Source organism: Zonotrichia leucophrys, chromosome 1 (genome assembly GCF_028769735.1).
Source record: "Zonotrichia leucophrys gambelii isolate GWCS_2022_RI chromosome 1, RI_Zleu_2.0, whole genome shotgun sequence".
Lineage (NCBI taxonomy): Eukaryota > Metazoa > Chordata > Aves > Passeriformes > Passerellidae > Zonotrichia > Zonotrichia leucophrys.
Window position 1 is genome coordinate 17,976,388 of NC_088169.1, and position 24,354 is coordinate 18,000,741.

Genomic DNA, 24,354 nt, shown 5'->3' on the forward strand with positions numbered 1-24,354 from the left:
CACAGACACTTTGTGTGTCTGACACTACTCCTGTGAGAAAAAAAGATTGGCCTGGAACTCTCTGTAAAATGTTGTATTTTTCTAAAAAGGAATAAGGAAAATTAAATACATGTTGCAGCTTTTTGTTTTGTTGGTTTTGATTTTTTTTGCTGCAGAGAAAGGTAGTAAATAACTAACAGACGTCAGTTGTTTCTAGTGCCTGTTTTTAGCTAAAATAACGGGGGTTAATTATTAAACCTTTTACTTGGTTGCTCACTTGGGCTCCTGATGCTTTAATCCTGGGTCACACAAAGTTTAAGAGTGCTTTACAAGGGAGACTCACTTCTTTTTGCCTCAACCTTTCCATGCTGACGGGATGTTACGGGCTTTGCTGCTTATACTTTCTGTAGTTGCCATTGCTCATGCTGAGCTCTGCAAACCAGGTAAGATTTGGAGCTGATTCCCATCTTTCTTTAGGTAAAGTAGCTTTCAGTTTAGACTACAAAGCTGCCAGCTTCTATGATTTTTATTTTAACTGGTTGTCTTCAGTTTGAAGATGGAAATGCTGAGCATTCACTTATTTTATGAGTTTGCAAATTAAGTATGGAAGTTGGTCGCACTTCAAGAGGTCATCGTAAACCTCATTAAGAGTCTCTTGGACTTCTTTCATGCAAGTAATTTCTCCTAAACCTGTGATTTCTTAAGGCGCATTTAGAAACTGACATTTGTGAAATAATCAGGGAAGTAAATGATTTAAAATCCTATTTTGAGTGACTACCAATATATGTTTGCTTTTTTCTCTTTTGTCAGATGCACAGAATGCTTTCAAAGTACGGATTAGTATCAAAACAGCTTTGGGAGATAATGCAGTAAGTAAAATATTTTCACATATTCTTCCTAACTCAATATCTGCCAAAACAGAAGTACTGTATACTATAAAATTTGTGAATGCAATGCAAGCAATTTGTTCTGCAATGTTAATTGTAATAGTTTGCTCAAGTAATGATCCAGGCCTCCATTTCTTGACATTTGACTAGCCCACTCCTTAAAATGTCATCCTTTAGGAGAAATATAAAGCTTGTTTTTTCATAAAGATAATTTTCTGGTCAAAGATTTTTTTTCCTGTGGAAAAGCAGTAGGGATGTTACACTTTATACATGAGAAGTGCTGCATAAATGTAAGTCTGTATTTTGGGAAGAGCACTTCTGCTCGGGAGTACTAATTGTAAAGTCAAGCATGTCTAGGAAGAGAAGCAGGAAAAGATTTTTAGGTCTTTATGAAATGGGACTTTATATCAGGCTCTCAGACAAGCATTAACTGTAGAGATCATTCAAGCATGTCTCATCAATTCCCTGCTAATGGAGGGCTTCAGATAGTGGCCTTTCTTCTCTGCCTGTGGTGCACAGGCTTGTCTCATGAAATGCTGTGGCTTAATTCAGATCTTTGGGCTTAATGTAGAAATACTAGTGTGAGCAAAGAGAGCTGCGCGAGAGATTGGAACATTAGATGACTGAGTGGTCCTTCCTGATCTAAAGCACTATTTAATATGTCAGAGCCCAGTATTTTGTTAGTAGTTTTGAATACTTAGAGCAAATCTACAGCATGTCAACAGGGCTCAGCAGGAAATTAGGTATGAAACATCCTGGACAGTCATATGCACTGTAAGTCTGGTGTCTGATCATGTTATGAGCCCTAGGAAACAAAAAGCAGTAGGTTACATGTTTTAAAAGACTGGTGATATGAGAAACTCCATGTGACTGGAAAAGCTGTCCTAAAATTACCCTGAAAGATCAGGTAATTTAAACTAACATTAGCAGGGACCAAAATTTCACTGGAAATTTTATAACCCAAAGTACAAAGAAATATTCAAGATACCTGCTAAAGTAAATGTCTCAAAATTCACAGTGAAGTCAATTCTCTTGAGTGGGAGACTTTAATTAAACAGTAGTGTGAGCCTAGTTTTTTTTTTTTTTTTTAATTATTAAAAGTAGAGTAATACTATGGCTGAAAATATGTCAAAATAATTATTAAAGCTCCTCTTGATGATAAGTGCTAATATTTTGATTTAATCTTGGTTCAACATAGTAACAAAGACAAAAATTGCTGTTCCTGGTAATGTCCTTTTTTAGTGCTCTTTTCTTTTCCAGCTGTAGTCAAATAAGGGGAGTTGTTTGATCATTTATAATTTTTTTTGGTTTTCCCTCAAAAAGGATATGAGACAAATCATTACCCTTGAAGGCAGTTTGTATTGCTGGGAAAAAAAGCCATAACTGAGGAGTCTATTGTTTTTTTTGAGTTGTTTATGTCATAGAACAAAGTGTGTGAAAGCTCAAAGAATGGGGCAGTCAAGAACAGCATTTTAGAACAACAGCTTGCTGAAAGTGGTATAATGCTATAGAAAATCATCCACAAACAATAAACAATTTATTAAGTACACAGGACGTAGTAGTTCCTTTTCATAGCCATTGCAGTCTTCTCTGTGAATGACTGAAATCGAAAAATGAAACTACTATGAAACTGAAATTCATTTCATTAAAGAATTTGGGGCACTTTACTTCTTTGTGTTATTTTAGCAAAGAGAACTGTAATACTGTCATTGTGTCACAGCAGGACATGGTCAGCTTGGTTCGTTTCCAGGTCACTTGAAGCTCCATGATAATGGAAAGCCAAGATGCTGTGGGAATTTCTCTGTAGAAGTGTCAGGATAACTCCAGTGTACATTCAGGGGCATAGGAAAGAGGTTGGTGCAGGTTTTCTCATGGTATAGTGCATGCCATCCCCTGTGTGTGAGACTGATGAAAACAGGACACCATTTTTTGATTTGTTCACCAGGTAAGCTGTACTCTGAGGCAGGGAGTTCCATTTGGTGTATTTATTTAGTTCTTATCACAATGGAGCTGGAAAGACCAGCTCTGATGCAGTAGGTATTCACCTGTTATCATTTTATTTGCCAATAATGGGTGTACTTGACAGAGGTGTTGTTTGCTGATCTGTGGGAGGAAACATGGTGCCTGTAGGCCTAAATGGAAGGTGATTTATGAGTCTCTCAGAATGGTTTTGACTTTTTGAGTGGCTTCTGGAATAGCTTCTAGTCACTAGTTGTATTCTGTTCATGGAGCCAGCAGACGGGTAGAGAGTTAATTCAAAAGGGACAGAGGCAACTAGAGAGTGAGAGAAAGTGATGGGCACTCACAAGTCTGTGTAACTTGGTGTCATCACTCGTTTTCACCATAAGAGTCAAAGAATTTGCACTTCAGGGGCTGCAGCCAGCTGAAGTAGACAGTACACTTCCCTTCAGGCTCATGTGTTCAGGCTGCTTCCAGGGTAGAGGATGAAAAAGAGGAAGGCTGACATACACCTTGTGTTTTGCCACCAGATGGGATCCAGAAATGTATTTGTATGTCTGCAGCCACTCTGCAGTCTGAATGGCACAGAACCATTCAGGAGGGAAGAGATCTTGGATGGTCCCTAATCCTCTCCTTCTCAAAGCTGGGTCAACACTGAAATCAGTCCAGGTTGCTCAGTGCAATCTTGTAATATTATATTCTCATATCTTAAATTTGGTCTTTTACAGCACTATTACAGCATTTCACCCCATCAGCAACCTATACTCATCATCTTTCATGCATTATCTCATCTTCTTCATTCAGTAAGAGGCATTTAAGACTGCCTTTCACAGTTAGCTGTGTCCAATTCTGCTTCTCCTTAACTTATAAAGGAGGGCAAGTGAGCCAACGTCTTCGTGTTGGTTCCTTTGTAGCACAACAAAGATGGTAAATTTAACAGTTCTGATACCATCATGTAGTGTTTCATTGATAACAGTTATGTTTACAGCATGTGGTTCCAAATTATATTTAAATATGGTAGCAAATGATATTTAATGTTTCATCTAGAGTAGCAGAAAGTGTGCATCAATATCTGCAGTGCACGGGGACATCCTCAATCATCAGCTGTGCTCCAGGCCTTTGCATTTGGAGGATAAAGATGAAGCTGAGAAAGCCTCATAGTAGAATGAATCAGTTCTAGTGGAAGGTGTCCCTGCCCATGGCAGAGGGGTTGGAACTAGATGATCTTCAGAGTCCCTTCCAATCCAAATCATTCAAGGTTTCTTTGCACCTCTGATTAGAGAAAGCTGCTGTTTAGAAACAGTTTTCTGGAAATTCATGCCCACCTGTCCTGAGTTCATACAGTTTGTTAGCTTTAAGTTGTTCTTGCCTTACTTTTCCTCCTCATTATGTTCCTCTCCCTTGTATATTCCTGTATGCAGTCATGTACAGGGGTTCTTGTTCACTTGGAGCCCACAGCCATGTCCATCTCCTCTACTTCCTGTTTAGTCTCCATTTTCTTAGGCCTTCTTGCCCTTCTGCCCAGGAGGCTGTCTGCAATATCTTCTCCTGGCTCAGGCAGACCCTTGATTTCTGCTGATCTTTCTCTGCCAGTCTCCTGCCCCTCTTTCTCACAGTTTTCTGTTTATTCTGTCTCTTTTCCTACTCTAAGTGTGCCTACTCTTTCAGCTGGGCCTGGAATTCCTCACTAGAAATTGTCTTCCCTGATTTGAGATATCCTTTTTGTTACTCTGACTTAAAGAAGTGCTAGGCTGCTGCATTATTTATGAGAGCTGTGACAAATTGTGCATGTATATATGCATTGCACTAAACATAAACATACTGAGTCCATGCACTTGGTAGTGCTGCATTGTATTTGTGTCCACGTGAGCATGAAATGGAGTGTGCTTCATCATTATCTATTTTCAAGACAACTGATTAAATTATCTCTACAGCTGGTTTAATTCACTGGCTAACAAATGACGTCTTTTCTGTCCTTTTGGACCTGTTCTCAAAGACTGCAGATGGCATGTGGGGATTCAGTCAATAATGCCACACAGAGAAAAACCAGATCTTCCTTTTTAGTAATGCAAATTGTGCTTCATGGTTTAAATACAGATATCTTTAAAATGATGATAAATAGTTCTATAGCTCCAATCTGTATTAATTCCTTTACTACACAATCTCTTTCAGTACTAGTTGCTCTCATTACTGTCACATTTTCATCAGTGCAGTGGGACCAAAACATTTACTTTTATAACTTTTTTCCAAGGAGCTTCTGTTTGTTTTTTTTCAATTTTAGTTCCCAGGTTGGCGAGAATTGTCACAGTGTGCTCACAACCCCCTCATTCACAAGGCAAGAGTGATGAGTTCAGAGCCCAGGTTCTCAGCAGTGCAGCTGCACTTTGGTGCTGCTCAAGTTGTCTGCTGCCTCAGCTTTGTTGTCCCTGTCCTATCTCATCTCAGAGAGCCCATTTCACTCAACATTCATCTAGGGATGAGAAATAAGATCACTTTCTACCCTTTAAATTTACCCTTTAAATTACTCCATCCTTCCCTGTTCAGTTTCCCAGGATGCCAATACAAGATGAGGGCTGCAGGTACCTGAAAGTTGGATTCTCTCTTTTTTTTTTTTTTTTTTTTTTTTTACGGAGAGGTTGCATCTCCATGCGCCTAAAATCAGAATTTAAAAACCAGAATTAAGATTTGGAATTTTCAATGCTATCTACTGCTTTTTGGTGTGCATTGCTGTTTTTTGAATGTGTCATAAAGGACCATAAAAAGTAGGTCCAAGTTGAGAACAGAGTTAAGTGTCCACACCACTGGATTTCTGGTTTGGATGATTACAGAGCAGATTTTTTTAATGCTGAAAGTTAAATATTAGATTTGTGTTCTGACTGACTGAAGAAAGCTGTTTCTAACCTCCCTTAATACAATTCCAAGAAACTAATAATCTTTGTAATCTGCTGAAAGGGGAAGAAATTTAATCAGTATGCCTCAGTCATGGCTCCTGTTATAAGAATGTAATAGATGCAGTTCTTACAGGTCATTAGAATTGCATATGTGAGTGAAAGCCCAGGGGAACCCAGTGAAGCTGTCCCAGAAAACTTAAATTATGGAAGCATGATTTTTCATCAAGACAACAGAGAACAGTTTTTGGAGCCTATATTCTTCTTCTTATTGAGGTAGTAAGGACGCTATTTTCTCTCTTTTATCTCACATGCAGTATAATAATCTTTAATATATTTGAGTCTTCTTATAATCAGGACAGTGTGCAGCAATAAGGCTGCAATCTCAGCTTATTTCCTGGTGTCCTAATGTCCAACTCTCAGAGATCACCTTAAACAATGGTTTTTTATTATTATTTTCAGCCAGAGCCAAATAGTCTTAGAGGGTGGATTTAAACCTTTTACTTTAACTCAGTTTCTCCAGCAAAAGAAGCAAGGCTACGAGTGCAGTTGTGTGGAGAGAATTCTAATAATATGTCTAGTCTTTGGTAGAATAAACTTTACATCTCCAGTTTGGTCAGCTTTCAGAAATATTCAGTTAATTCAGTTTTTGGAAACATTCTTTGCAGTTTATATTATTTATATTACAGACTCTATTACACTTTTTTTTTTCCATTGGAAAAAGTCCTTTGTCCTCACTAAATAATGGGCATTCATTTTCTTAGCACAACCAGAGAATTTATTCATTTTCTTGATCAATATAGCATTTCAAGTTCAGCGACTCTTTTTCCCTCTGTGTACTGCCAGCACTGGTGCTGAAACTAATTATTTTTCATCTCCCTTTACAGTATGCCTGGGATGCTAATGAAGAGTACCTCTTCAAAGCAATGGTGGCTTTTGCAATGAGAAGATATTCCAGCAAGAGCACAACTCAGTAAGCATCTGCTTGGATTTGCCTTATACATATTAACAATGCTGCATGTAGTGGCCTGTCCTCTGCTGTACTGAGCTGTAGAAATCATTATATAGAGATTCTAAAAGCAGGCTGTTCCACTGTACCTCTGACACCCAGTTACATATTCAACATCACACTGTCTCCATTTCAACAATGTTCAGTCTTTGAACCAGTGTCCCTGTGGATCTCAGTGGGATGATGCCAGTTCACTTTGAGCAGAATGCAGCAGGAAGATTTGGCACCTTCTGGAGACCATGCTGATGGGAGGTGAAGGGACACCCTGGGAGGTCAGGAAAGGCAGCACAGATCTCTGAGGGAGCAGCTCTGGTGCATCCTTCCTTAGAGCTCAGCTTCAGCAGTGTGCTGGAGATGAGCTGACTCAGAGCCCTGGGAGGTGGATAGCTGTGCCAGTGCTGTGCTCTGCATTCCTATCCCTGATATCACAGCAGCTGAGTTTCCTACCATCACCAAGTCTCAGATGTTGTAGTGCAGATAGAAATCAGCCTTTAATTGGTTTTGGGATTAAATCTACCCTGAGGTATTGAATGTTCTTTGCTGGTTTCTGATCCTTGCTACTCTATGAAATTAGATACCAGATTAGACAGAGCACTTAGCAAGCTGTATTTTCAGGATGTTCTTATCTTTCTTAAAAGAAAAACCTTGTAAGTGCATTTCCATAGGCCTTTTATTTTTTTTCATTGTTTTTCAATCTGAAATGAAAGATTGACAGTTCTGGTAGGCTAACAATGATAAGGTTTTCAATTTACTTAAAAATAAAACTACTTCAGGCTGTCATTGCATCAGGTGAAGCATATTCCACATTTGAAAAGATATTAGTTAACTTTAGTTTCATGATGATTATTGGGGCTGCTGCCTTTCTCTTAAATAAAAGGGGATTTTCCCCTCCATGTGACAGGAGTGTTTGATTCCTGCTGTTTCATTTTTATTCCTCAGAGGTGGTCTCCTGTGAGCAAAAGAGCTGTTACATCAAGCTTAACAAAAACAGCCAAGTGTGCTACTCAACCCAATTAAAATGGCACTTAAAAAAATTAGTTCAAGATACGAGCTAATTACAGATGATTATGTAGGACTTTTCTCAGATTTTCAAGGCAGCGGAGTTTTCATTCAGCATCTGCTCCATAAAGGTTCACTTTTGTATACTTATTTTACCCCTGGGTCCTTTTTAAAAATTATTCTCTTCCTTTAAAGTCATGCTGCTTTCACACAGCAAAAACCTGTGCCAGAGGCAAGTGATCTTTTTTCTCTTCAAGCACTGTGGTTTTCTGCAGATTAAAGTAAGGTTGCTGCTGGAATGGGAAAAAATCAAGCCAGTATGGAAGGAGTAGAAGTTTTAATGGCAGTTATCTGTAGCCACTCTGGGCAATCATAGAATTTATACTAATTAATTCAGTTTCCTATCTAGGGAGTTTTTCCTAGGGACAAATATGATGATGCCAGTGTTATTCCAGTTTGAAGGTGGTGTTGCATACATCAATAATTCCCTGCTATTAATTTGGTCAGAGAAGTCAGTATAATATTTGGAATCAGCCAGCTGTGGGGATCTTTACTCTTTTTAGGATGGTATCTGACTTTCTCATGGGATATAAACTTGGGTGCACCCCTCATGGGGTATTGGAGTTATAACTGATAACTGATGTAGGACTTAGAGACACGTTTGGGGTCATTATAGACAGCATGTCACCTGCAGGAGAGCTCTGAGATCTCACACAACTTCCTAGGCAATATACTGAAGAGTTTCCTATGCACAGATCTCTCTCAAATCCCAAGGGACCTCAGAGTCCCTGTTTAGTGATGGAGAGGCTGGATGAACCTCCCAATATACCTCAAATAATCTCCCTGTTACATGGGAGCAGGAAGGCTGTGAAAGCTTCCATCCTGTTAGATGGAAATAAAGACTCCTTTCCCCACCCTTGGGACTGGCAGCTGGAAGGAGGGAGTGCAGTCCTGCTCCATCCCCTCTGCAGTGGGCATGGAGGTATGGGAGCAGCCAGAGGGAACAGCAGATGCTGTGCACAGGAACAGCACCCTGGCAGAGCTGGTGAGGACACTTCACTGTGGTGAAGAGAGAGGCACAAGCAGGAGCTTGTAGCAAATAAATTACATTGCACTGCTGGCAAATAAATTGCATTTCACTACAGGCGCTTTTGCAGGAAAACATCAACAGATTTTCTTCAGGAGATGTAAAAGACCAAAGACCAATTATTCTGTCATATAAAGACAAACAAATTGCCTGTGATTGCATTCTGGTAGCATCTAAACTTAAGGAAATTTCGCATCTGGTTAATTGAAGTTTTTTTCAAAATAAAACCTATGAAAAAGATCACTATTATTTTATGTAACTAAATACTGGTTCTGCCAGGGTGTAAATTATGTATGTGGCCATAGCCAGGATGTGACAGACCTCTGCTTTAAAATCCCATTAATTTCTAACACACCCACAGCCTTGAAGTAACTCACAGCCACAACTAACTTCCACATGTGACACAAATGCCATTAATTTCAGCAAACTGTATCAAGCCCCAGAATAATTTGTCTGGTGGATCAGGATAACCATTGTTGCAGTCTGCACCATAATTTCTGATATTTGAAGTCACCTCTTGTTAGGTTTCTGAAGGTGGATAAAAGCCAGGCTGTGGTGACAAGCATTTCAATGTGAGGCTGCAAACAGCAGCTGATGCTGTGGCTGCCCTTGTGTAACCACTGAATGGCCCAGCACAGAATGGGGAGGATTGCACGTTACATCTCGAGCTCTCTAAAGTTAATTTCCAAACTGAAATTTAATAAAGCATGGAGCAGTGTTTAATGTTTGAAAGGCCTGTCAAATTTTCAAGTTTGCACAAAACAGAAGAAAGGTACAATCAATCACATTACTCAATAACTATTAATAGAGTTACAAATAAATATTTCTTTTTCAGTGGAGAATTAATACCCCATTATTTCCTGCTTTATAGATGGCCTTTCAATTGATTCTTAATTCATATGGTCATGAACTACATAAGGCAACCTTTGATCTGTCAGTGTTAAAAAATTATTGTTGTAGCCTGTGTTAGCAACCCTGGTTTCTCTAATCTGTGACTCATTTGAAATAATATGCATCTCTTTTGGGCCTGAGACTAGTTAATCTTTAGAGCAGAAAGAATGTCAACACATTTGTTTTCATTCAAATAACAGACTCTACTTTTGGTACATCTTTCTCCCATTTATAGATAAAAAAACCTGAAATTTTCCTTATGAAGTGATCAGGAAAAAAATTAATCTACATTATCCATCTTCCTAAGACAGGCTATTTTTTGATACTGAAAATATTGTGACCATTTAGAACAACAAAATAAAGAGTCTGGAGTAAAGCTGTTAAATCAAAGTAATCCCATGGCTGCTGGGAGGAAAATAATGTTCCTTTGCAGAAGCAGCTGCAGAGGCCTGTGTTGGAAGAGGTGTGATGCTTTTGGGAGAGCTGGAGATAGGCACTTGGGACTTGGGGACTGTGGTTCTTCCATGAGCTAACAGCCATTCTGGGCACTCAGCTCCTTTGACTCTCTGACAGCTCTTTCTTACCCCTAAGCAATCATTTAAATCTCCATAAGGAGCGATGATGGTGTTTCAGGCCAAGGATTTGCCAGGGTTTCCTGCATTCTACTCACTGTGTATCAAAGGAAATGCAATTTTGGATTTTTGCCATGGTGCCATAAGGCCAAACCAGGATTTTGTCATTTTGATGATAACAGTCTCCTATAATCCCATGTCAAAAGTCTATCAACTGCTAAGGAAAGGAAAAATGTCCACATACATATTTACAAATACACTTCATTAGTGCCTGGAGAAGCCAGGTTTCTCAGATCTATACAGTGTGATGGCATAGTTGCAATGGTTCTCTGTTTTTTCTAGGTTCTCTGGTTTTTCCTCCCATGCCATTTGCTTGCAGGTTTGATTTGTGAATCAAACCTGCAAGGAAATGGCATGGGATGAAAAAGAGTGCACCACTGCACAGAAATTGCCACATTGGTGCTTGTTGAACCAGTCTGGTTTGGTGTTTACTCATTCCCTTTGAACTTCTCATGAGTGGGATTATTCTCTTTGGGGTCTGGAAGGGTTTATGGCATTTGTATTCCGCTGATGAAAAAGTGGTGGTGGTGAAACCAGAGTTTGGATGCTTGTAATTGAGAAGGATTTTAGAAAGAACAGGGAAAAGAAAAGAAGCCAAATTTACATATCCTAGTGCAATCCTTGCTGCCCCTTGTTTCAGTGCTGATTGTTCTACAGAGGGATGCCACCCCTGTGGTGATGAATGCCTTGTCCCATGCTAAAAACCGTGGCACTTTAGGGGAGACCCTGGCTTGAAGAGTCTGGGTGTTCTGCCAGTCCTTGGCTGCCTTTATCTTTCTCTTTGGGGATCAATATTTCTTACCCCATTTGAAGAACATCTGTAGGGCAACACCAGCTCAGATTTTCACATGGCCTGGTTTTTGATTGCACCACAGAAACTGCAGTTTTAGGAACTTTGGCAACATGAAGTTTTGGGTCCTACTGTTATAAACACTGAGATAGAAAACTTCCTCTGCAGTTACAATTTTAAATATTATGTGAAGTCAGCAAGAGTTTGTCAGCCACCAGCCAAAAGTGGGCATTTTTCCCCTCTCCGGTAAATTTTGTGCTTTCTTTTTATTTTGCAAAGAATAAATCTGCTTTCATCTTCTGACTGTTGCCAGCAACTGATGTGAACATCTTTTCAAATTCCAGAGGATGGCTTTCCTCTTTTATCCATAAAAATTCTCTGTAAAATTGATACTATTCTAGAGAGGTAAAAGTGGTCATTTTGGCTCTGCAAAATCACTGCTTTCCATTTTACTGCATATCTCTCTAGGTGCTTATAGCCCAGAAAGCCAACTGCATCCTGGGCTGCATCCAAAGCAGTGTGGCCAGCAGGGCAAGAGAGGGGATTCTGCCCCTCTGTTCTGTTGTGCTCTGCTCTGGTGAGACCCCACATGGAATGCTGCATCCAGCTCTGGGGTCCCCAGCACAGGAAAGACATGGAACTGTTGGAGCGAGCTCCAAAGAGCCAGAATGAAATCAGCTCAGTTGGCTGGAGCATGGTGCTAATAATGCCAAGGTTGTGACTTTGACTCCTGTGTGGATCACTCCCATAAGAGTTGAACTTCATGATCCTAGTGGGTCCCTTTCAGCTCAGAATATTCTGTGATTCTCAGATTAGAGGACTGGAGCACCTTTTCTTCCAGGAAAAATGAGACAATTTAGTTTGGTTAGCCTGGAAAAGAGAGACTTCTGGCATGACTTTATAGCACCTTCCAGTACCTGAAGGGAGCCTATGGGAAGGGTGGAAAAAGACTTTTGATAAGGGCCTACAAGAAGGATGGAAAGAGACTTTTGACAAGGGCATGACAGGACAAATGGGAATGTCTTCAAAATGAAAGAGTAGGTTTAGATTAGATATTAGTGAGAAATTCTTTACTGGTGGTGACTCACTGGCACAGGTTGCCCAGAGAAGCTGTGGATGCCTCAGCCATGGCATTATGCAAAGCCAGGCTGGATGGAGCTCTGAGCAGCTTGATCTAGTGGAAGGCTCTCTGCCCATGGCATGAGGGTTGGAATAAATCTCTAAGGTCTTTTTCAGCCAAAGCACTTCTATGACTCATGAGATAGATAGATTAGATAGATAGATGATAGATGGATAGATAGATAGATAGATAGATAGATAGATAGATAGATAGATAGATAGATAGATAGATAGATAGATAGATAGATAGATAGATGATAGACCTCTGTAAAATGATCTATTGCACTTGGGGCACTCAAAAAAAGTTTTTGTCAGGAAATAAAACATTTCTACAAAATATTAATAATGAGGCACTGATATCTGCCTTACAAGCAGGTCCCTGGCTGGATGGGGAACGCCCAGGCATGGGGATTCTCTCTCCCTCCTGTCCCTCTCACCCCCAGTCCCCCAGTCCCACAGTGCCCCCAGTGCCCCCAGTGCCCCCAGTGCCCCAATTCCCCCAGTCCTCCCAGTCCCCCCAGTCCTCCCAGTCCCTCCCCAATCCCCCCAGTGCCCCCAATCTCCCCATTCCCCCCAATCTCCCCAGTCCCCCCAATCCCCCCAGTCCCAGTCCCGGTTCCCGCGGGGCCGGGGCGGTGCTGCCCGCGGCCGGCAGGCGGCGCTGCCGAGCAGAGCGCGGGGCCCTGTCACGGCCTGGAACGGGTCGGTTTTCACTTCCTTCTCTTAAATATTCGCGATTGTGTCATTCCAGAAGGGTTTTCTGATGTTTCCACCATTTATCAGTAGAAATCTAAAAAGAAAATCTCGTATAAAAGGCATTTCGCGGACTATTTTCTTAGTATGCCATGAGAAGCTGCCTGCCTGTGCTCCTCCACATTTAACTTCACATGAAACTGAACAATCTTCCTTTAAATATAGATATTATAAATATTTGATATAGCACAAGCTAAAAGGAAGAGGCCAGTGCCACTATAATGACTAAATTTAGCTAGTTCCATGCATTCTGTGCCTGGCTCTTAGAATAAAGATGTCAAAAACTATAACATCAATTGCACTGATCTTCCCTCCAAGAAGTGTATCTTGTCGAAGAACTGCACTCAACAACCACGTGGGCAATTCTCAATGACTGGTTCCTGTGGTACTTGCTGTCAAAACTAGAATTCTTAGTTCACCAATGCACTTGCTCCATTTTATGGCCTTTGTCATAGCCAATGATGATTGTTATTCAAATATGTGTTTTTCCATTTGATTACACTAAATGCATGTCCAAGACCATGAAAGTCTGTAATAGATTTAGAAATTTGTTTGAAGACTCATTTGGTCTTCATAAGCTTGATTTCTTTAAAATCATATGGGAAATGGGTCAGTGGTATTTGTTTCTTGAGTATTAACTGTTAGCTTTTTTAAAAATAAGAAATTTTTCCCCCTTAGTTGAGAGCAATATTTTAGGAAAATCTAAAATATTTCAATAGTTCCTTCCATGCTTCTTTAGTGATGATTTTTGTTTTAACTGTCTGCAGAATTTCCAATGTGCTGCTCTGCAATGTGACAGACCGGGTGTCCTTTTGGTTTGTGGTCACAGACTCTTCCAAAAATGTGACAACTGTTCCTGGAAGTGAGGTAGAGGCAGCCATCAGGTACAGTCACTGCTCTTGCAATGTTTTCTTCCTTGTCTACTGAGGATGTTTTCTCTCTCTGGGCCTTTTATGAATGAGCACTCTGCCCCTTTAAGGATGAACTAATCCAAGTTGCTAAAACACTGAGGGCACAGTACTCTTTAATGAATGTGAGATTAGAGGATGTTTAACAGTCCCACAGAATGCAAAGAACTTGAGCCTTGGGATTATAACTTTGGAAAGAGTCTGTTGATGCTGGAGACTCTGAAGAAATCTAATCCCTTTCCAGAGCCCCACCTGTGATGTGCTGTCCAGTGTGTGGCACACTGCTCTCATCCAGCTCTCATCACATTTCCCAGTGAGACAGGTGATGGAAGGGAACACTTTCTGTGTGGGATTAATATAATTTGGCTTTTACTGCATGGTACGTGCACATCTACACCTGGACCAATGACTGTAGGCTCCCCTTCAGTGCTTCTCACTAACAATTCATCTGAATTAATTTAGAAGTCAGCTTTCACATGAGAAGAGCTCGTGTGAACTCCTCATGAGCAGAGCTGGCTGTGTCCCAGCTTGGCTTAAGCAATCTTGTGCTCACATTCTTTTCATACCAGCTCCTTCTAGAATGCCAGTCAATATCCCAGTTGAGCATTGCTTGTACAAAGTACAGTGCACTACAAATCACTTTGCCTTCTGTCACATTCTGGAGCAAGTAAAAGGAAGAATTTGGAGCTGACAAGGGAAAAAGAAAAAAATGGGATAATCTGACTTCAATGGTCCAAAAAACCTGCACCAGAGGTTTATAGGGATGAGTCCCTCAAGCAGCATAACACAAATATATTTCTCAAGCATGGAGTGGAAAATGGATCTCTTTGTTTTCAGGCATTCTGTTCTGTCTTGAAAATTCATGTTATCGCAATGGAGGTGTAATGCCTAATTCCTGATGAATGAGTATGCGTTCTTTTGGAAAGATTAATTTAAGCTTATGAGCAGATTAAACTATTTCCTACAGAGACACCAAACAATAGCTTCATAGCATTAGTGGAGGAAGCAGATTATTTATTCACTGAAGCTCTCTGTAAGAGTGCTGGAATGCGGGGGTTTTGCATTTCTGTTATTCTTTGATACATTCAGTAGCATAAGCTGATTTATTTAAGTCTTTTATGTGCCCTCTTTGGCACAGAAATTGGATGGTGTTATTGTTTGGTTTTTAACTGTTGTCTGTCACCTGATAAAGAATATGCTATTTATGAAAACTTTTAATTCCTACCTAATTTAAAAACAAGAAATAAAATGGTCTGTAAAACTAAAATTTTTTTTTTGTTCAATTGCTTCTCGTTGCAGGCTTCCATACAAAACCTTTATTATAATTCTTCATGCTAGGGTAGCACATAGCACTAGTCATGGACTACACTTTTGTTGTATGAAATTCCTACAAAGTAAGAATGAAGAGGAAGGTAAACCATGTCAGAGCTCTGTATGATATTCAAGATTTTGCATAAATATACAAAAGATATAGTTATGCATATACAATTATGAAATGCACTTGTAGTTGCCTGCATGTGTTTCAGCACATAATTCTGAAACTCAAGCCACTAGATGAGGGTAAACAATGCTTATTTCAGCTGTTCACAATGATCCTTTCATATCAGTAAGGAAATCTTTTCCAAATGGCAGACAGCTTACGGAATTATGAGTCTTAAAACATGCCATGGCTTTCAGTCCTGTCCAGGAATGCTGACTTTCCATTAAGGCTAAGAACTTCCTGTTTAAGAGACAGCCAAACATTATCATTTCCAAGAAGAGAAATTTGTTAACTCTTACCGGTATTTCCCATACATCTTTTCTTAGGAAATAATTGCTTTGTGGTAAATGAATTTAATTGTATACAAGAAAGAGCTGCATTAATTCATACAACTGCTATCAAATGGAATCTCTCAAGACCTATATATGTAATCCATTTGCTTAAAAATTTTTAACATTTTGAAAAAGCTAATGAAAGACACTTCTAAAGATTCTTAAATCTGCATAGATTTAGATCCTGAAATATCTTAGAGGCAGTGAAACACTTACAGGCAATGAAAATGGGTGAAGTTATCCACTAAAAAATAGCAGTTGTACTACTTCTGTGAAAAAGCAAATTTCTCAGACATACAGTTTCTCATATGGAAATGTCAAAAAATGTAGAAAGTACAAACCCCTTTAGCTGCATCCTGCAGGGAAGAAGGACATGTTGGCAATAGGTGTGGATTCTTCCAGACCGGATTATGTCCTGTGCCTCATGGATCTAAGAAAACCTGCAGCAGCAGGGGCAGATGTACCAGCCCAACACATGCAGGATGGTTCAGTTTGAGGGTCTAGGGGGCAGCTGTAATTCCTGCAAGCATTGAAGGGTAGATCTGCCACTCCTGTGCTAAACTTGAATGCTGCATGAGCAAGGCAGCAGAGCCAGCCTTACAGCTTACAACCTGCTATGTCTTCAGGACATGGTTCAAATCAGAAATAAATAATAATATCGTACTTCAGGTCTCATCTGTATTTCCCACTTTTTCAGATAAATGCATACAAAAATCTGGTGTTCAAAATGTTGTAAGTGTGTGGGTATCTGTGGATTACTGAGGTCTCTGTTATAGTCAAGGTCTGTGTAATCTTGCCAACATCATAGAATCACAGAATCATAGACTCACAGAATCATTTAGCTTGGAAAAGACCTTCAAGGTCATCAAGTTCAACCTTTGACCAAACCACCACTGTGTCAAGCAGACCATGGCACTAAGTGCCGTGAGCAGTTGTGTCTTGAACACCTCCAGGGATGATGACTCCTCAACTCCCTGGGCAGCCTTTTCCAATGCTTAATCACCCTTGCAGTGAAGAAAATTCTTCTGTTGTCCAACCTGAACCTCCCCTGGTACAGTTTGAGACTATGTCCTCTTGTCCTGTTGCTGAGAGAAGAGGCTGATCCCCTAAAGGTGGACAACTTCCTTTTATTCATCATGCTGGATGACATTCAGCCCTGCCTAACTTACAGCACATTCATGAAAATTCCTTTTATTTTCTACTATCTTTTTAACTTGTAAAATACCTTTATAAAGAGTTGTGATTTTTTTGTTTGTTTGTTTTTTCTTTTTTCCCTGAAGGATGAACCGGAACAGAATCAACAATGCCTTCCTACTGAGTGACAAAACGCTGCAGTTCCTGAAGATAACCTCAACCTTATCACCTCCTGTGGAACCCTCTACACCTGTCTGGCTTATTGTATTTGGTGTTGTTCTTTGTCTCATTTTGGCTGGGATTGTTTTCCTCATTGTTTCAGGGATTCAGAAACACAAGAAGTAAGCAGCCTAGCCTTTCTTCTGTTTTAATGGAATACTGATTAGTTAGGTCAGCTGAGCTGGTTTTGTATTTCAGAGCAGCCTCAGACAGATTAATGCTGTGCATCCTTCCGTAGCTAGGTAAAGATAACCTATCTCTCCTTTTCTGAGGAAAAGACTTAAAAGTTTTAACTGCAAGGTATAGATACCTTAGTAATTTTATGATGTAACAAGGAAATGGGAGAGTGTAAGAATATGATCCTGGAGGCCACCTAACTAAAGATGAGCGTTGAAAAGACAATTGATGTCATTCTTGGGAAGGTTTGTTGTGCCAGGGATGAGTCTCCTTTCACAGACCACTCACATAGGAGGGGGAAGGCTGGCATTGACTGTGTGCCTTACAGGGCAGTTGTGTCAAAAGCTCGTAGGGCTAAAAAAACTGTACTTCTGCAGCTTGAGAAGACTCGGTAGAGCACACAGTAATGATTAATGTATGGCTGAAGAGGACCTGCTCACTGGAACAGAGCAAGGCTTCACTCCACATCCATGACTTGATGAGCTTAAAATATGCAGCCCTTCACAGGTTCCTGGGCAGATCTACCCATGAGCTTAGGAGTTTTTCTGGTGGTAGGGTAGGAGAGAGATACTCTGTTTTCCACCCCATTTCTGCCCTCGTGGCACTGGTGAAAAAGAGAAGGGTATTCATGCTTCCGTAGTGTGAGCATGTGGGAGCATCACAGAGAGCAGGTGGAGTTTTGATCCTGACACCTCTGCTGGCTCTGAGTTGAGCATAAGGAATAGAAATTTCTCAGCTGAGTTGAGATTCTGCCATAGAAGTTCAGCCTCTATACCATGCTTTTGGCTGTCACAGAGTTTAGGTTTAGTTTTGTAGTTTAGGCTACAAAATTATGACTTCAGCAATAGATTCATAGAGGAACAGCAGAAGAATTGAAAAAGGGTACATTCCTGCTGATAACCAGATAATGTCCAAATTATTGACTGTATAATGGATTGTATCCCCAAATGTATCAGAAAAAGGAATTAATACATAAAAAGTGGTATGTTGCAGAGACTTCTTCTTCCTGCTTTTTTATTGCCTTGAAGAATGTTAAAAGACCTCAGAAGAACAACACTTGGGAAGGTTGAGTGCTTCTCATAGAGAACCTTTAGTAGTGCAGTCAGAGGAGTTACATGAATTTCCAAAACCCCTTTCTGTTTTCTAAAAAATCCCACAAAACTCAGCAAACAATAGATGAAAGATACTGTTGGGGAAAGAGTCTGGGAAGGTATTTGGAATCTGTGGATTGTTAAAGCCCTATCACAGCCGTGTTGTATGGACTGAATTATTTCATGCCCTAAACATAGGCAACCTCTTCTGTAAAACAGAGTGATGTTGCTACCTGAAGCCCATACCTGCTCTCTGTGATAAGAGCATGCAGTTTGGCTCTGTGTTTCTTAATAGTGGCTAAATTTAAGGGAGTCTTTGAACATTTCATGTAAGTGTAATAAAATAAACTAGGATAAATAGCTGGGATTTTTCTAGCTAAAATAATCACTTGTGCTTCATATCATGCTGAAAGACAGGATTTCCCCCTGTATTTTCAAAATAATTCAGCTGAGCTTGAGCAGTTCCCCTCAATATGGTGCAAGCTGCATGCTCTTATCATCACATTGCCATTAATATGGCTTGTTGCTGCCTGCCTGTGCTCACTTGTCACTCTCTGTCTCATGCTCTTGTCCTTTTAGTTGCTATGATTTTTCCACTTCTCCCTCTGTTTCCCTACTCTACCATTACATAAAACCTTTCCTCAGAGCAGGCTCATCTGTGTCTGAACTGTGACCCTCCTTCACATCAATAACAATTGCAGGCAGGGGTGGGGAATTAAGAGAGAGGGTAAACCAAGCATATATTTCCTCTATCTGCTGTTTCAAGGACTGGAGAGGTAAAAGGGATTGTCTGGCTTATTTGGCTTCTTGGAAAAAAAAAATCAGAGAAAAGGATTTCAAAAGAACTAATCTCTGTCAGACAGTGAAGTGACCAGGTTTTCAGAGGCTTCAGCATGTTCAATAATTTGTTTTCTTAGAAGTCTGTCCAGAGCTTACATAATGGGAACCCTGTTGCCTAGTAAGCTGTGTTGGAAATCTGACCCCTAGGATGGTGTCATCTTCTCATAAATCTGGCATTTTGTCTTTAAAGGCCTTTAAAATGCCATGTAAATACCTCAGTTCAGATAAAACCAAAAGCACGTGCTCCAGGCTGTCCATGCTCAGGGTGTCAGGGAAGGGGAGTTGGCTTACAGAGGAGATTGAGTACTGAGTTAGACTCATGCATCATTTATTGAAGTGAGAGATGTGCTGAATTCAGTGCCTGCAGTGAGCTGGCTCAGACACACTGTCTCCCAACCTTGTGTTTGCTCTTCTACCCTTGCAGCAATAGGACACCTCCCCCTACAGCAATAGATTTGCCACCTGCCCAGGGCAGGATCATCCTCTGCAGTCTATCCTGAACTCGCCCAAAGTCTCCCCTTATCCCCCTGCAGCAGGGGCCATAAAAATTGCCTTGGGAAGAGTGAAAACAGAGCCAGCACAAGGTCTTTTCCTGTATTAATTCCCTCAGGAATTAATTTGTAGCTGTGGGCCTTCCTGAGCTGGATTTGGTATTCTTGTATGTTTTCTCTTCCTTTAACTTTCTCTTCCCTTAACTTCCTTTAACTTAAGGTGTTGAGTCACCCCTTGGATTCATGGAAATTTTTAGCTGAATTCTCTGAATTCCTCTGGTAATGAGTTTCACATATCTTCTACTCCTCTCATTTCTTTTGAACCTCCTTAGTAACTTTTATGTTCTGTCCCCACAGTTTTATGTTAAAGAACATTCCTTTTTATCAGTGTGAGAGTAGCCAGAGGTCAGAGGTTTCCGCTACTACACCCCAAGTTTATTTTAACAAGTCTGTAATGTGAAGAATCTCCCAAAGGCCTATAAAATTTTATTATTGTTAATATCTCTGTCATTAGCAGTTACTCTGAATCAGACTTTTACTGTTGTCCTGAGTCAGATTGTTACAGTGCACGTTGTGAGATAGGAAGAAGCAGTGCACCTGACCTTTGAGTTGCTTGTCCTCTGAAACCGCTGATGCTGCAGGCCATAAAGTACAGCAGGTTTTTCAACTATGAACTAATTGTTCCCAAGGTCAGAATAAATCTGGAATTAAAGGAACATCGTGACCTCATATTTGTTTATTACATCTTCTAATGATTGTATTTTAGATAATATTTTTTAGGGTTTTTTTTAATGTAAAGAATGTTATTCAACCACTGTTATGTTTTTGGGACAGCTGGAGTCTGGAAAATTGAAAGCCATGCAATTGTTTGATCTAGAAAACAAAAGTATAAAATACTGGGTAGGAAGGTGGCTGCTAATGAAGTTTGAAGAAAAAAAAATGCAGATTTGCAGCATTGAGATTACCTAAGGAAGTAATCATGAATATTCTGAGGAAGGTAATAATGGATGTTATGAATGTCTCCACATTTGGAGGCTATAGTTAATCTAAGACTGATCTGTTTCTAAAAATATGTTTTATTTTGTACAGATCATGGGGTGTGATCTATAACATACATTGCAGGGTCAGATTACATGCTTAGTGTAGACCTTTCTGATGTAAAAAAACCCAAACAGATTTAGAGATTTTTTCAAATTTTGTTTTGCTCCAGCTTTTCTTTTGTACCTTCTAGTCATGTTGCAGAATAAGAAGGTGAAACAGTATTTAAAATATACTTAGAATATGTCTACTTAAGGTTTTCTGGTCTCCAATTCTGAGCTCAAACTGCTAAACTAGGGGTTCCAATCTGTGGGTTCCCCAGCTATTTAGATACACTCATCTGGTGTATTTACTACAGCAAGGAAATACACCAGACTGTGCCTTTACGAGCATAACCTATGACAAACTTCTAACTAAATATGCAGTTTTCTTTCTATGGAATCTTTGTGAAGTGCTGCAGGTCAACAGAATAAGATGATCTTTTCTTTCTTGTTTTTAGAAAGAATAAAGAGTCAACAGAGAGAGAAAATTTAGAAGAGAAAGTTGAAGTGACACTAGAAAATGGGATTCCTTGTGAAGCACTGGATTTAAAAGCAGGCCACATTAATGGAGTCTTTGCAGCAGATGATGACCGGTTCACATCCCTATGAAATGCTGCCACTGCTCTCTGGTGGTTTTCTGAAAGACTCCTGTGCCTGCCTTTGCTCATCACTACTCCTGAATGTCAGACATGAAGACAAGAAAAATGTCCTTTCACGTGATTTTCCTTGAGGGAACCTTTTGCTTGGGTCATCCTCCATTACAGTTCTTTTTCATGAGCAACACAAATAAGAAGGCCTCAGATAATATCCAGAAAAGATTTCCTGGAGATGTGTGGCAGAACAGGGTTGGAACCTGCCTTGTGCCAGGCATCTCATTTTTAATGATTATTTAAATATGTCCATTGTTTGTTTTTCCTGACATAAATGTGGAACTGCTTTATTCCTGAATGTCACTGGGGAGATCATCTGTCATTGTTAATTCTTGATGGGTTTTTTTTCAAGCCATATGGAAAAGTTTCTCTGTAAAATTACTTCTGTTTGCTGCTATGTAGTATGCCTTTAGATGGAACAGTCATCAGTGCATGAAAGTTTTCAGTTATTGAGACACATAAAAGCTTTCACAGCCTCTGTAAGACCAGGTCAGAATACCTGGTTCTTGTATAGCTCTGGGGCTAGCAAAAATCTGGTACTAGAAGTGTTTTTCACTTAACTGTCAAGGTTACAGATTATGTGAGCTGGAAATTTGCAAAACTCTGAAATTTGGTGAAATTAAAAAGGGCAGATTTTCCACAGATGCAATCAGTGTTTTGTGGCCCAGCTCTCATTAAATCATAGAATCACAGGCCAGCCTGGGTTGGAATGGATTTGCAGACCATCTTGTTCCAATCCCCCTGTCATGGGCAGGGACACCTTCCACTAGACCAAGTTACTCAGAGCCCCCATCCAGCCCAGCCTTGAGCACTTTCAGGGGTGGGGCATCCACAGCTTCTCTGGGCAACCTGTTCCAATGCCTCAATAACCTCACAGGAAAGGATTTTTTCCAAATATCTAATCTAAACCTGCCTCTTTCAGTTTGAAGCCATTCCCCCTTTTCATGTTACTACATGCCTTTGTAAATAGTCTTTCACAGCTCTCTGGAAATGTCTTGCTTACGGTTTTTAGTAATAAAACTAGAGTAGATTTCCAGCATAGCCAGCCTGGGGTCAGATGAGCCTTCATGATCATGTGATAGGTAGACAACTTTTGAAAGGATTCAAAAGGTTTTGAAACACCAATTGCTGAGTTTGGTGCACCTGATCTGGATAAGTGATAAAATTCTGGCTGTCTTCAGAAGCATTGGTCAACAGAAAAGGGGAGTTTTGTGTGTGGGTAACTGTAAAAAGATAAAGGAAATGTGTTGTAGCAAAATATGATATCTGCAGTCACTATATACCTGCCCACATCACTGGAGGCAGGATTTGACCATTAACCATCCTGTTTCCAGTGTCATGTCTAGAAGCATATTAGAAAACATCTTTTCTTATTAGGATTGTTTCATCAGACTCCTCACCAACAGGAACAGGCTTAAACAAAGTAAAAGGTGCTTGTAAAGGACCATCCAGTGTTCTGAAGGGTACAAAGGTTTCTTGTTTCCCAGGGTGGAAATCCTTCAGCCCTTTGTCTGTACTGAGCACCTTTGACTTGTCTCAGTACTGGCTCTTAGGACCAGTGTCAGCAGAAAGGAAGGAATGGGAAGGAGAAGGGGAAGCAGCAGGGTGAAAGGGGCAAGCTGAGCAAGGGAAGCCCAAAGCTAGTGGAGGCAGGAGAGAGGAAGGCAAAATACAAAATAAAGCCATGGAACCCACTAATCATTTGCATAATGTGGTCTCATTTGTCACAGCTGTCTTTGATGTCCGGCTGGTGTGTCCCTCTGGACAAGGACTGCATCATCTCTGTGTCCACGTGTGGGCTGCTCCCTTCTGGAAAGGATTCATAAAGTTGGTTATTAGTGATAATATCTCATTGCTTCAAAATTACTATCCGCAACATGTGGATGTATTTCTCACAGGAATGTTGAAGATGAAGCTTGCCAGGGTTGGAGGGGAAATATAGAGTACAGTGTTATTATTACTGTTGTTGCTCCAAGGTCTCTTGTGCAGACAAAGTTTTATTCAGGTAATTCAGATCCCATCATTTCTAAACATTTTTCCATTCTTTGCATGACAGATAGCTACACCTCAGTGTGACCACAATGGATTGCTGTGTGTGCAGCAACTTTGCAAGAACCTGTGAAAGATTTTGGTGAGAACAGCTTAGTAGTGCAAGAGCAACATCAAGCTACAGATTAAGAATTGCTGTTTTCCTGTATTGTACTATATGATACTGAAATAAAATTCTCTTGAGATGAAAAAGGGCCAAGCTTATCTGAGCATACTTCTCAAGGCCTGAGAGAAGGTTCAGTTTAGCCTATGGCACTGGCCACCAATTTGAAAACAGATTGAAATCCTCTAAACAAGATATTATGCAATGTGGGCTGACTGTGGTGGTATTTAATCAGTGTCTTCCTGACAGCTCACCTTTTACAGCAGTTTGGCTTAATTTTCTGCTAATGATAATATGGGAATCACCCAGAGCATACACCTAGCTTGCCTCTCTGCTGACAGAAAATGGCTTGAGAGAAGCAAATGATACATGATCAGCCATATACTACATTTAGCAACATTTTGAAGTCAGTGTAGGTATTAGCTCTTTCACTGAAATAGACACTCCAAATGAGGTTAATCAAGGTCACAGTGCTACAGAAGAAATAAATCTCTTTTCTAGTCTGTGCAGTAGGATCTTATTAGAAAACAAAGGAGACTTTTATTTGGTACAGCCTGTCCTCCAGAGCCTGTAAATAGTACAACAGTTTATATCCCTTGAGGATCTGGCCCACATGTTTTATGTAACTTCCACTTTTTTTTTTTTTCTTTAAACCACCTGTATCCAACCCATGATAATAAACAGGAAAGTGAGTAACAAATAATATAGACTGTATAGTGAACTGCTTCCCAAAACAATGAGTTGGTTCTGATTTCAGTTACATTGTACTGTGCCAATGAATCTTGGAAAAAGGTACATGATGTGCCCA

General features: G+C 40.1%; 1 protein-coding gene across 1 annotated transcript; it reads left to right on the plus strand.

The window, feature by feature from the left end:
• The first annotated feature begins 294 nt into the window (after positions 1 to 294).
• On the plus strand, positions 295 to 23,971 carry CLTRN (collectrin, amino acid transport regulator). The gene is made up of 6 exons (XM_064707783.1): positions 295 to 422; positions 790 to 848; positions 6,601 to 6,686; positions 13,761 to 13,877; positions 16,994 to 17,188; positions 21,203 to 23,971. The coding sequence occupies exons 1-6, from the start codon at positions 356 to 358 to the stop codon at positions 21,351 to 21,353; spliced, it is 675 nt and encodes a 224-aa protein (XP_064563853.1). The 5' UTR covers positions 295 to 355; the 3' UTR covers positions 21,354 to 23,971.
• The last annotated feature ends 383 nt before the right edge of the window (positions 23,972 to 24,354 follow it).